The following is a 13,108-nucleotide window of genomic DNA, read 5'->3' on the forward strand; positions in this document are numbered from 1 at the left end:
TTAATCGCTTTCACTCTCACAGGGCATAATGCAATACAATCTTCAGCATCCTGAATGGAAAAGTTAATAGACAGCAGAATCCGTTTTCTACTTTTCCATGCAGGTAAATAACGAAACCGTCACCCCCTTCTACACACACTATGCTTACACTAAAGCAGGTGGAAGAATTATCACACTCCCAGAGGACACAAATCATACCTTACCTCTTGATAACACAACCTCTATCATCCTAGGGAAGAGAAAATAACAGTTTGAGATGGATAAATCATGGAAATATGTAACTTCAAATAGCACCATTACAATGTGCCATTTTGTGCACAAAAAATTCAAAATTGAGAACCACTGGTCTACAGTTTCCATTAACTTGCTAAGGTCTGCAGACCCTGTAATCTTTGCATTCCTTTGGGATTTCAAAGATGGAAAGAAAAGCAGAAATCTAAGTGTTGACTCAGAGAGCAGGAAGACAGCAAGAAGCTAGTTTATGAAAAGGGTGACCAGGAGCCAGGACCAGGCAGAGCTCCTAAATGCCACAACAGTTCCTAGTGACCTAGCTCAACTGGTCAAAATATTGTACAGAATGCTGTGGCCTACACAAGGATTCCCTGACCCATTCTTCAGTAACTCCATAGGCAGGTTTCAAACATTTCTAACTCAGAAAAAGAGCCCAAGAAAGTCTCCAACCAAAAATCTTCTGTTAAAAAGGTTGAGAAAAACATACCTCTAACTTAATGATAAAACTCTTACAAAACCCTTGTAAAGAGCAAGCAGTGCAAAACTAGTAAATGTGAAACTGAGGTGCTCAAAAACGAATAAACGCTGAGACAACTCAATTCTTCGACAGCAATCAATAGCCACAAGCACTACAATGTTTTTATCCTTCATTGTACAGGTCTTTCTAGGACTGAGTGATAGATCAGTACTGCAAGCTGGTGCACTGTAGTCAATAAAGACACTCTTTAGCCTGCAGAATTGGGTCCAACAAAAAGAAAAATCAGCAGAGAGCCCCCTTTAAAACTCACCAATGGAAAGTTGATTACTAAAGTTTCACCAATAGTCAAGGGAAGAAAAGACAAAGGGCCTCAAGGATGAGGAGGCTCTTTTAATTATAGGGGTTTTTTGTTTGTTTTTCTGAAGAGGAAAAGAGATTTAAGATGCCAGAATCCAAGAACTTCTGCTGACAGAGGCAACAGAAGCGAGGGAAAAGCTGTGGGGGAAGAAAACAAAAGAAAGAAATGCAGGCAAACAGAAACATGCACATGTGGGCAAAAAATAAGGTCCTTCAAGAACAAATCAAGCAGCCTCAGAAGTTACAGAGAAAACTAACAAAGGAGAAGCTCTGGAGACATGAAAAAAAGAAACTAGAAATACGAAATGGGACTCTACAGAGAGGGAAAGTATGATGTTTTAAATTTTTCAAAGAATGCCTAAGCTATTTGAAAACATTTATAAACTACTTGCTCATGAAACAAGGAAAAACACTTTATTTAGTAATTAAAAACTGTAGGTGCACTTACTAGGAAAAACATGCGCAGACCTCAGAATTAAGACTGCTATCATGTGTTGAAACACAAAATAGTCTCTCCTTCACCATGCTATTTACACCTAATGCTTCCAACAGTACAGATTTCATAAAGAAGCAACAGCACATCACATAGAAGAAATGCACCAATGCCTTCAGGAGCTGAGCAAGGAAGCAAAAACCTTAGTGTTATTTCCCAGATGAATTGAGAGAGGCCAAAGAGTACACTCGGGACTATCTTCTGCGGCTGAAAAGACTAGAGGACTTCACAGGTCACCCTCAGCTGAGGAGGAGAGTGAAAAAAATGTTATGGGCAACTGAACATTTGAAATGTGTGTACTTCTCAAACTCTGCATTTATGCACTATGCATCACTTCCTGATTTAAAAAGAGATCACTTCCTGAATAAGCCACAGAAATACAAAAACTTTTTTCTTCCAACACATTATAGCAAAAAAACCTAATTTTAACCTTCAAACTGGTAACTATAAAATAACACAGCCAAAAAGGATATTGTTGAAATTTAAAAAAATGAAAAATAAAACATTTAGATAGAAAACAAGCATGGAAAGTTCTGTCCAAAGAGCCGAACTTTTCATAAAATCATATGCTTGTGCAAAAAAAGATCATAACAAACCACAAGCAAACTTAACTACAGCACTTGTTACACATCAAAAAGAAGATTGCATATAAATTAGATTTTTCATAATATAATTCAGCAAGACAAATTAATCCAGCGGGACTCCCTGTATGTCACAAGAATATTAATTATTCTTATACTATTTTCCTGCAACAAACTATATGTATTGAATATGTACAGAAGGAGCCAAAGAAACACATGCATGGTATCACATCACATCACAAGGATTACCTTGCACAAACTGCACCAACTCAAGATGACAGAAGTCTGATTCTCAGGTCTCCCAACTCCAAAGGGCTTTGGATCAAGCTCCTAAAACTATGTAGTCTCTGAAAACCATTTGCCAAATTAATTGTTCTGCTCCCAAACATAAAAACCTGACATACTTCTTGAAAATGCAATGAGGATTACTAGTTTGACCACCACCTAGACAGTAAAGCCCTGCATCTTAATTTATTTATTAATGAAGCTGCTGTAAGTAGGACTATTTAGGCTACATTAACAAATTAGTGTTATTTTAAAACAAGCCACTCTGAAATAGCTATTCTAAAATAGCATATTTTGAAATAACACAGCTATACATGAGAATGCATTGCAAAACAGCAGCTGGCTACTTTGAAACAGCACATCTGGACACATAGTGGCTATTTTAAAATAATGCCATTGGACATCATTATGGCTTATTTCAATATTCCATGTCTGTCTGAACAGCACCTATTTCAAAACAGCTTTTTCTAAATAGATGTTATTCCTCCTGCAATGAGGTATACGAAATTCAAAATCATGCACCTGTTATTTTGAATGTATTTCAAAATAGCATGTGTATAGTGTAGATGCTCACGAAGTTAGTTTAAACTAACACCTGTCATCTCAAAATAACTTTGCTGTGTGCCCACAGCCTTAGTGACTTCAAAAATTATCACCTGCACTGGGACCGTACATAAAGGTCAAATTTCAGCACTCTACCTCAGACAGCTTATCAACCCCTGCTCTAGTCACTATGCCGAGCCCCTATTTATTTTTTCAACAATCTTAAGATCTGACCCTTCTGCCATTGCAGTTGGGATTTGGAGTAATCTAAAAATGTAATTTAACAAGGTTTGGTTGGTCTTAGCATGGCATGGTTGTTGTGGGGTCCCACTTATTTTTAGCTGAAGACGACTGGACTTAAAGCAAATTTTAGTACAAAATGACTGTAGCTTCCCAATGCGAAAAAGAAAAAAGAAAAAAATTACAGATAAGCTATTACCAACATTTATAGTATCGGAAATTAAGAATCTGAGCTAACACTAAGAAATCTGGGATGTAACTCTTCATAAGGGAGTACTGAAACTATTCATAATTACTATCCTACCAACGAGCGTAGAGAAAAGAGGGAGACAGAACTAAGATTTTGTCAAGAAAAAAAGGGTGTGCTCCCAATTACTGATTACTGTTCAGTCGCTAAACATGCAATTGTATTCTTATTTCAGTTTCACAGCTATAAATCATTTTGAGACCAGTCTTTTTAAAAGTCTGAAAAGGTAGTGATGAAAAAAGCTACATGTTTCTTGAGCAACCAATCACTTCCACTTCTACTATATGTAAAAAACAAAGTGCAGTTAATGCTCCTATTGCACCAACAGCCTTTCATGATCAATTCTGCTCCATTCTATTTGATCTGGAATTTGAAGACTATAAACACATGTACATTAACTGAATCGGATTAAAATCTACCATATATATTTTTTACTTAAACTTCTGAAAAGATCTCCAGTAAATCAGTTTTCACTCAATGAGCATTTTAACAAAATAGAGTTCAATATTTCATACCATTAAAAGAGTGGCTTATTTATTTTGTAGTGCATCAAGCGGCAGTTTAACGGGAATAGGCATATATTAATAATGTAATCTAATGGCAAATAATGAAGAAAAACTGTCTAACATTTCCAATTCATTTTGGAATTTTATTATTCTTACAGTAACTTTTCTGCACTGAGACATATCAATACTACTCTGACATCTTCCTGATGACATGGCTATCCTTCATATCGTGTTGCAGGAATAATATCCTTGAACATAAAGTTAGGAATAGATTCTCTGAGGTCCTAATGCCCTCAAGTCACTCAATAAGAAACACAAGAAACAGTGGCTGCTGGTGCAATAGCTTAGTTTTGTAAAACTAATTTTTAAAAACAAAACAATCTTAAAATTTCATTGTCAAGGAAACACTTTTGTTTAAACCTCTCCCAGCACCGCATAACTGTACTTATGAGTGCAGGAGAATAGAAAGTGAAACTAACTAGCATATCCCACCCAGCAAACATTTACTTCTCACTGTTGACTATTAATGAAAGTCTAATGACCAATTCTAGCAAAAACAGAACTCCTAGTCATAATAACTATATGACCTGTAGGAAGTGAAATGCAAAAACTAAACTACGAAAACAAAAGTAGATTAAGGTATTTAAAACAAAAAAAGGTTTTGTTCTTAGGGCACAGATAAAGAGGACTTTTTAAGAAGTGCAGACACTGTGCCCTTTTAACTTTTTGTTTTGCTTCGTTTAACTGAAGCTATACTAGCAATGTCAAGTCTACTCTTCTCTATTTTTTTTCCAGTGAGCCATGTAATGTCTCAAAGTACAGTAAGGTCTCAACATTTGCGAGTGCGACATTCACAAGTTTAATTATTTGCGAATGCTGCTTCCCCTGGGCTCTGGAGCCTGGAGCTCCAGCAGCCACCACTTCCCCGGGGCCCCCGTATTCACAAAAATCAACATTCGCAAGGGTTCTGAACACGAAACCCTCATGAATGCCGCGACTCTACTCTATGTTCATTACATGCTGTGTGTGAGATTTCTATCCACTACTTAAGTCCCTTTAATCCACATAAGGGCCAGAGCAGCAGAAAGGAGCTCTAAAAGCTTGAGTTGTAGCTGGAGAATTTTCCCCACTCATCACAGAAACAGCAGAAGATGCTATGAGGACTGTCTTATTAGGAACTCCTAATGAACCCTGGAATCTGGGATGTGTTGGTGGAGAGAGAGATTGTGTTAGGCACATGTCACAGCACTGCAAAGATTTCAGGCCCTCCAGAGAGGCTACTAGAATGAAAGCCCCAGGGTTCTTCACAAGTACCACAACCGAATTTCAGACAATGGCAAAGGTTGCTTATTGCCACGTAAGACTACGTCTATACTAGGGACGTAAGTTGATTTCAGATACGTTGGCACTTGCACAACTAGAATCGACGTATCAGAATTGACTTACTCCCCTAGTGAAGTCTGAGTCTCTATAGTCTTGCGTTGAGGTCCCTTACTCCACGTGATAGCATGGAGTACAGGGGTCAATGGCCGAACCCAGAGAAGTTCATTTTGCCACATCTTCACAGACATGCAAAAATCGAACTCCAGAAGATTGACCACCAGCATGTCGATCTTCTGGTAAGTACAGACAAGCCATAAGCCACACAAACACCCTCCGTCAACTCCCAGCTACAAGCGTCATGAGGTATCTCAGACTCAAAACACAGAATCTGACTCTTTATAACCAAACAGGCAAGAATGTTGAATCTTAAACATGTCCCACATACAAAATCAGTTTAGATTATTAGTCAAATGCAGAACACTTTTCCAAATGTCCCTTCCACTCACACTTATTCAGCACTTGCACTTTCATAATGACATTACTTCACCAGTTCTTCAGCTGTCACAGAGTCTCTATGACAAACAAGAAGTAAGTTAATTCCACCCCCCAACCCAAAAGGAACATCGCTGCCCTTTGGGGCTCATTGTATATTACACACAAGCTCAGTTGTCCCACATGCACCTTTGAAGATAATTTTTAATGGTCCAAGACGTATTGATATTTAGGAGCAGTTAAAACCAGGTTTTTGAAACTAGGATTTAACCTTTTAATGCAGAGTTGTGTGGTTCTTTTATAAATCTTTGTGAATGTTATTTAACATAGCCATAAAGCCTTTTTGTTCTGTTTTTAAACAAATCAAGCCATTTTGGAGTTACAAAAAATAAATTACATTTATTAATTAAAGACAGCTTCTGTGTGTGTATTTTAAGTAGCTTTGACCTTTTGGGAATTAATTCACAAACCATTCATGTAAGCTCTCTGAGGCAGGAACTGTCTTTGTTATGTGCTTGAACATTTCCTAGTCCAATGGGGTCCTGCGTCATCACCCTACCTCCTAGATGCTACCAAAACACAAGCAACACAGCATAGTCACTGCAGGCATTTTCAATTACTTCAAAAAATTATACGTTAGGTCCTTAAAACATTTATTTAATACACTTGAGTCTCTAATCTGGCAAATTTGGGAAACAGGTTATAGAATTTTTGAGACCATGCGCGTTGGCCATAAATAAAGGTGAAACAAAGTCTATTACTAAAGCTTTTGTACATACAAATCTTTAGAGTACTGTACATGTATAACATGTCAGAAGACAAATCCTTAATGCCGCATACTTAAACTGTTACTTTGTGTTTATCATCACATATAATTAAGCACAAAACCACTAAGTGTACAGTACAATGCCATGTAATTTCTCATATTTACAAGTTAAATTTGGACCAAGCAGTATAATATATATACACGCTTCGTTTTGTTGCACTGTATTTAAACTTGGTCTGTTTAATTATCATTATGTAGGCACAGTAATTAAACAGAAAACGAATCCCGTAAAGTACATTACAGTGCTCTGCATACCACTTAATTTGTGTGGGTTCTGGGAAGAAGGGAACAGCAGCACATTGTGGGTGAGGGTGCCTGAAGGGGATGGGGCTATGGCACTTAGCTGGCAACCCATCCCGTGACCGCATATGGTTCCACGCCTCCCACTGCTCCCAGGCACTGCCCACTCATCAAGATGGGAGTGGTGGAGGAAAAGCCTCCAGACAAGCACTTCTCTGCACTGCCATTCCTGCTGCTGGGAGCTGCTTCCTCCACCTCCCAGGGTCTGAAAGATGGGTATTCCCAGATCACAGTCACCCAGATTAAGGACATTCAAGTGTAGTAAAGTCATAACGTGATCCACTGACTTAATATAGAAAAATCCCAATTTCACAAAGGCAGAAATGACCATAAAATCCAGAACATAATTTGATTAGACTGGGACAAGGAGGAGATGGGCAAAGTATGTTTTGTACTGGGCAGACTTACAAGAAATTGAGTTTTGTCTGCTGTTGTAATACTAAAAAATGAGCAGGGTCCATATTCAAGAAGAAGTTACATATATGAAGGCTTTACACACACACACTTTCAAAATACTCTCAACACCAATGCAATACATAATATTCCCTAATTATCTTCATTAATACACTTGTATCTAAACATCGACATTACAGATGACCTGATATATAGCAAACAAAGTTATAGATTCCCAAGTTAGATTCAGCTACAAGACTGATAATACAATCGTGGCTATTCTTTGACTAGAGAGAGCGAGCGAGCGTGCAAAACACAGTAACACAAACGTTAACATGCTCAGTAAACATAAAAGAAATAAAGATCCAGGTTTAAACGGACCTAGGTTCTCTGACCAAGCAAGGAAAATATGAGGCCTTGTCTATACCAGAAGAGATTTTCCAGTATTGCTACACCAACAAAGGCTCTGAGCACAGATGCATCTACACTAGTGTTTCTCCCAAGACAGCTCCATCAGTAAGGGGTTAGATTTTTTCCACATTCCTAAATGAACAGTTACGCCAGTAAACTTTTAAGTTAATTCACCAGCATCATTTCAAAAATAAGCCCGTATCTGAAAGCGTTATAAAAGCTGCTAAATACTTCCTGAGTAATAGAAAGAAATCCTAATTACTGGAAAAGCTGTTATGATGAGTGAGGGTATTCTGCTGACTCAAACTCATCTCTTGTAATACACGTGTACTTTGCGATTTCTCTGCAGTTACAAAAGCCAGCCGTAAGACTTTCAGTCCTTGGTTACAAACAAAAAAGCCATACATCACTTCCCACTTTCTTTCCCAATAAATCAAACTCCCACCATTTTTAGCACCAATTGAACTAAATTAGTACAAGTTGAACCTCTCTTGCCCAGCACTCTCTCCATTTGGCAACATTCATAATATAGAACGATTTTAGTTAGCTGGATGGCCACTTACCAAGGGTGTGCCCAACTTTCGTGGGGTCCCATACACCTTGTTTACAGCCACCAGTCCTGGCTCTCAGCGTTCTGTGCTGTTTTTAGCTGTAATTTATCCCTAAATGTCTTCTAAGAACCTAGTAAGCAGTGGAAGTGTTGGTAATGCTGCTAGACAATACTGCCTCCCATGGTCCAGGCAATTCTCTTATTTGGCAAGAGTCAGGTCCTGAGGATGACAGACAAGAGAGGTTCAACCTGTAGTAATGTTATTCTAAATTTTTTCATTTCACTTTTGTTACATATTTTGTTTGCATATTTTTCTGTAACATCATTTGGTTTAATTAATTAAATCTATCAACAAGTCAATTCTTGATTGCATCCCTCAAGACAAAATTTGCAACCTGAACTAAAGTTTGTTTTTTCACATATAGTTCAGGAAAAATAAGGTACAGAAAATGTCAAACATGGAAGATCTCTAATGTTATATATAGCTGATAAATCATAAACCAATATGCTTTTGCATCAGTTTTTGGCTGGAAAAAATATCAATGAAATATCTATCTTCTGAACTGCCGAGGTTAATATTAATTCACTTACATGATACAATGCAAAGAGATATATTATAAGCTGTTCGGAGCAGTGCAGAAAATGAACTACACCAAGGGCAGCAAGATTTTAGTTTTAGAGTTCTTGCTAATTCAACTCTTTTTTCCAGGATGGGTCACTAATAGACATTTAAAACTGGTCACAACCAATCATCTTCCAAGTTTAAACTTCCCAATGCGAAAGAGAAAAGAGTCCTCAGTGATGGACCATCACCTGCTGGTCTGACAACCACAGCTAGGTCCGCACTAAAAGTGCTCCAGAAACACAGCTGCTGTGCTTCAGCACAGACTATTCTTAATCAGACAGGGCTCTTCCATTGCTGTAGTAAATCCACCTCTCCAGGGTCAATAGAATTCATCAATCAAACAAGCACTGGGACTTAGATTGGCTTTACTATGCCTCTCAAGCACTGGAATGTGTTGCCTAAAAAGGTGGTGGATTCTCCATCCCTAGATGTTTTTAAGTCCTAGCTTGACAAGGTCCTGGCTGGGATTACTTAGTTGGGGTTGATCCTGCTTGAAGCAGGGGGCTGGACTAGATGACCTCCTGAGGTTCATTCTAGCCCTATGATTCTGTGATTCAAAAGTAGCTAGATTGACTTAACTTTCTAACATAGACCAGCTCTATGATTACGGTCATTATTTGTCAGACCTAATTAAGAGAACAAAATGTAACCACACAGACCTACCAAATATTACATGTTTTTACCCAAACTCCAATACAATAATTAAGGGCTATTCAAGTACACCTCACCAGTAACAGCATCTTAAAATTAATTTATTGATCACGAAGTGTGTCATACCTCCAGTAATGGACAACAAAGGTCTCTATTATTCACAAAATACAGGCACTGGCAGCAAGACTTTGCAGCAGTAGCTTGTTAGCACACTTCAATTTAAATTGGTATTGAATACTTTAGGAATAGGAAGATAAATTTAGTCCATATCTATTCAGCCATTCCATCCCTGTTGAAACTGCCAACAAATGTGCAAATTACTGCTAATTGCAATAGCAATCTTTAGAAGTAGGCACCTCTCTTGAAGGGCTTATCTCAGGGATGAGCAAAAATTATGGATCAGATGGGAGGGGGAGGCACTCCAATGATTTATTAAGTGGTCAAGGGCCACACTTTTCTATGATATTAATGGACAGGGGGGTCTGGGACAGAAGTTCGATACAGGAAGGAGATGGGTAAGTGGTGGGGATGCAGGAACTGGGAGGATGGGGGTGCAAGAGAGGATTTTGACCTAGTGGCGAAGTGTAGGAGGGAGTACAGCATCTGGGAGGGAGTTGTAACCTGGGTCACACGTGGGGGTGCAGAAGATTTGTGTTGTCAACTGGGGCAGGGAACTGGGCTATGGGAAGGGTGCCAGATACAGGCTCCAGCCAGGAAGTGCTATCACAGGTGGTTCCTGACCAGCAGCACCCTTGGACAGGCTCCCTGCCTGCAGCACTCTCACAAGCCACTCAGAGTGGCTAGCTGCTGCAGCCAGCATGTGTGTCTGTGTAGAAAATTCCACAGAAGCAATCTCCACATGCTGCATGCGACTGCAAGCGTGGCCCAGGTAGCCCCAGCTGGCCAGTTCCTGGTCAATGGCAGGTGCAAGAACTGTGCTGGGGCATGGAACAGCACATAGAGACACTCCTGCAAGGGGCATACATGCAGCTACCATGCTGGCCCCAGCAGCAGGCCACTGTGTGTGGAGGCACAGCAAGCCCACCCAAGAGTCCCACTTGGCTGCAGGACATCAACAGCCCAGAGTATCACGGCAGGCTGGATCTGAATGTTTGGAAGGACCAACAAGGCCCACCAGCTGAATTTTGCCCACCCCTCGCTTATCTAAACTAATAAGTACCATACTAACTATACCAACAAAGCAAAAGCAGCACAACCTCCCACTAAGGACATACTGCTGTGGTTATTCCCATATAGGAAGGTAAATAACTATACCAGTACACACTTTTATACTGCTATAACCCCATCCATACCAGAGTTTTACCAATATGAAAAATTCATCACCTATATCCCTACCCCAAGAGATAAAGTTATACTGATAAAAGAAAATGTAGGTCTGGCCAAATAGGAAAGGCACTTAAGACAATGACTATATTAGCACTTTCATCAGTAAAATTTTGCTGGTCAGGGCTGTGAAACAGCCCTAAGTTTCACCAACAGAAACACCAGTGTGAATAGAGCTGTGCTGGCAGAAGATGTTCTCCCACCAATTTTGCTACTGCTGATCTTTGGGTGCAACGTTATTATGCCAGTGCCAGAGCTCTATCCTGTTGGCACAGAGACACAGGAAACCTTACAGCAGTACAGCTGAGCCACTGTAAGGTCTAGTGTTGACGGTCACCAACTCATTTCATGTTAGCCAAACAACAACAACAGACAGTATCAATTTCCACTAGTGACAGAGTTCAAAGTTTCCACATCACCACCATGATCTTAAATCCAACTGCAAAAATGCAACAGACAAGGTTATGCAATATACAATTTTTACATGTAATAAGATCTCCAAATAGATCTTACAATCATTGATCTATTGTTACATGCGCAGAATAGCTTCCGCTTTAAATTTCTGATAGAAATATTTGTGTTTTCCATTTAAGTAACACCTTTCATTTGGCATTATATATGGATACAAGATAGTATCATTCTCAGAGAATTACAAGGCACATTAGAAAGTATAGGCATTATCTTTGATGTGAATATTTTTTCTCAGATAAGTATTCCATAGTTCAACAGGAACAGTAATAAGGGAGTTTGAAAACTGGGCCCTGCATACCTGTACAACCATTTAAATATTGCCATCTTTGAAGGGAATGGAAGCAATATGACCTTGCACTCCAGAACATGCTGCACAATGGTGGCTGAAGGTGATTCTACTAGAGGCACAGCACCAGCTACTATTATTTTACATGTGTACCATAGGATATTTAGGGACTCTACTCATTACCTCTGAGCACATCCTGAGAGGGATCTGCGCCTTCTAACTACAGCTCCATAAAGGAATTCAAAAGTTAAAATCGTGCCGGTGGGGTCTCCATTTCACAGGCAGGACAAATGGTACCTTGGTTACTAGAAAAGTGTATTTCAACCAAACTGAGCCACTCACTGAAACACACTAATTTCACAACCTGAGGTCATCAGCCAGACATAGTTTTCGTTCCTAACTTTCAGGTTCAATCAACATGCAAAGGATAAAAAACCACACTCCAGAACTGCACAGGCCTGGGGGGAGTTTGGGTGGGGATCTGCTCTCGAGGTTCTCTCAAGGAAGCCCTGGAGGGAGCAGAGGGGGATGGTGATTGACGGGGGGGGCACAGAGAAAAGCGTGAGGTGGAAAGAGGAGGCGAGTTGTTTACCGCGGGCGCTGGGGGAATGGCTACACCCCGCGGAGGTCCTGGGCGAGAGACAATTTAACGCGGCTGGGCGGGGCGGGGCACAGCACCGAGCGAAGCAGAGGCAGCCCGCAGGGCACGGCCCTCACCCACCCGGCCCGGCTACGGTCACCGCGCGGAGCGGCCGAGAGCAACCCCGCCCGCCGGGCGCGCAGCCTCCAAAGCCGGGCCCTCGCGTAACCCGGCGGCCGCAGGAGGGCTTCCCCCCGGCGGCGCGGGCTGAGCCGGGCCGCTCCGCTCCGCTCCGTACCTTCTGCGCCTTGCTCTGCTGCAGCACGTTCTGCTCCACCGTCATGGCCCCGGCCCGGCGCCGCTGGCCGCCTCCCCCCGGCGCGGAGCGGGCAGCCCGGAGGCAGGTGCCGGGCGCGGAGGCAGGCGAGGGGGGCCCGGAGCGGCGCGGCGCGACTCAGGCCCGGCTGCTGCTGCTTCTGTCGCCGCCGCCGCCCAGCCCGGCCCGGGCCCTGGAATGTGGCGCCAGCTCCGCCCTCGGCTCGCAGCCCGGCCCGCCCAGCGCCACAGCAGCCACCGGCCTGCCCGGCTCCCGCCCACGCTCCCCGGCCCGGCCCGGTCCGGCCCAGCCCCGCTCCCCCTGCCGCCGCCGCCGCCCTCACAACCCCCTCACGCTCCTCCCTCTCCACAGCCAGTAACCAGCAGCGGCACCGTCTTCCCTCCGCCCAGCTCCTCACGCGCACTGCTGCGCACCGTCCCCGCTCCCCGTCCCCCTTCCTTACCCCTTACCGTACCACAGCAGCGACTTCCTCCTCGGGGCAAGGGCGGCTGTCCTTCCTTCCCACTCTGATCCCCTTCGTCTCGGCGTCCTGGAAACCTGTCCCCATGCAAGCACTGG

General features: G+C 41.9%; 1 protein-coding gene across 2 annotated transcripts in view; it reads right to left on the bottom strand.

The window, feature by feature from the left end:
- USP25 (ubiquitin specific peptidase 25) overlaps positions 1–12,811 on the bottom strand; it is a 153,128-nt gene extending 140,317 nt beyond the window's left edge. Inside the window, exon 1 of one of the 2 annotated variants that reach the window (XM_074997567.1) lies at positions 12,512–12,811. In XM_074997567.1, the coding sequence (XP_074853668.1) occupies positions 12,512–12,556 (45 nt within the window). In that variant the 5' untranslated portion in view covers positions 12,557–12,811. Of the gene's footprint in view, positions 1–8,269; positions 8,289–12,511 lie in introns of those variants that run through there. The other variant, XM_074997597.1, reaches the window with a different exon arrangement.
- Between the last annotated feature and the right edge of the window lie 297 nt (positions 12,812–13,108).

Source organism: Carettochelys insculpta, chromosome 1 (genome assembly GCF_033958435.1).
Source record: "Carettochelys insculpta isolate YL-2023 chromosome 1, ASM3395843v1, whole genome shotgun sequence".
Lineage (NCBI taxonomy): Eukaryota > Metazoa > Chordata > Testudines > Carettochelyidae > Carettochelys > Carettochelys insculpta.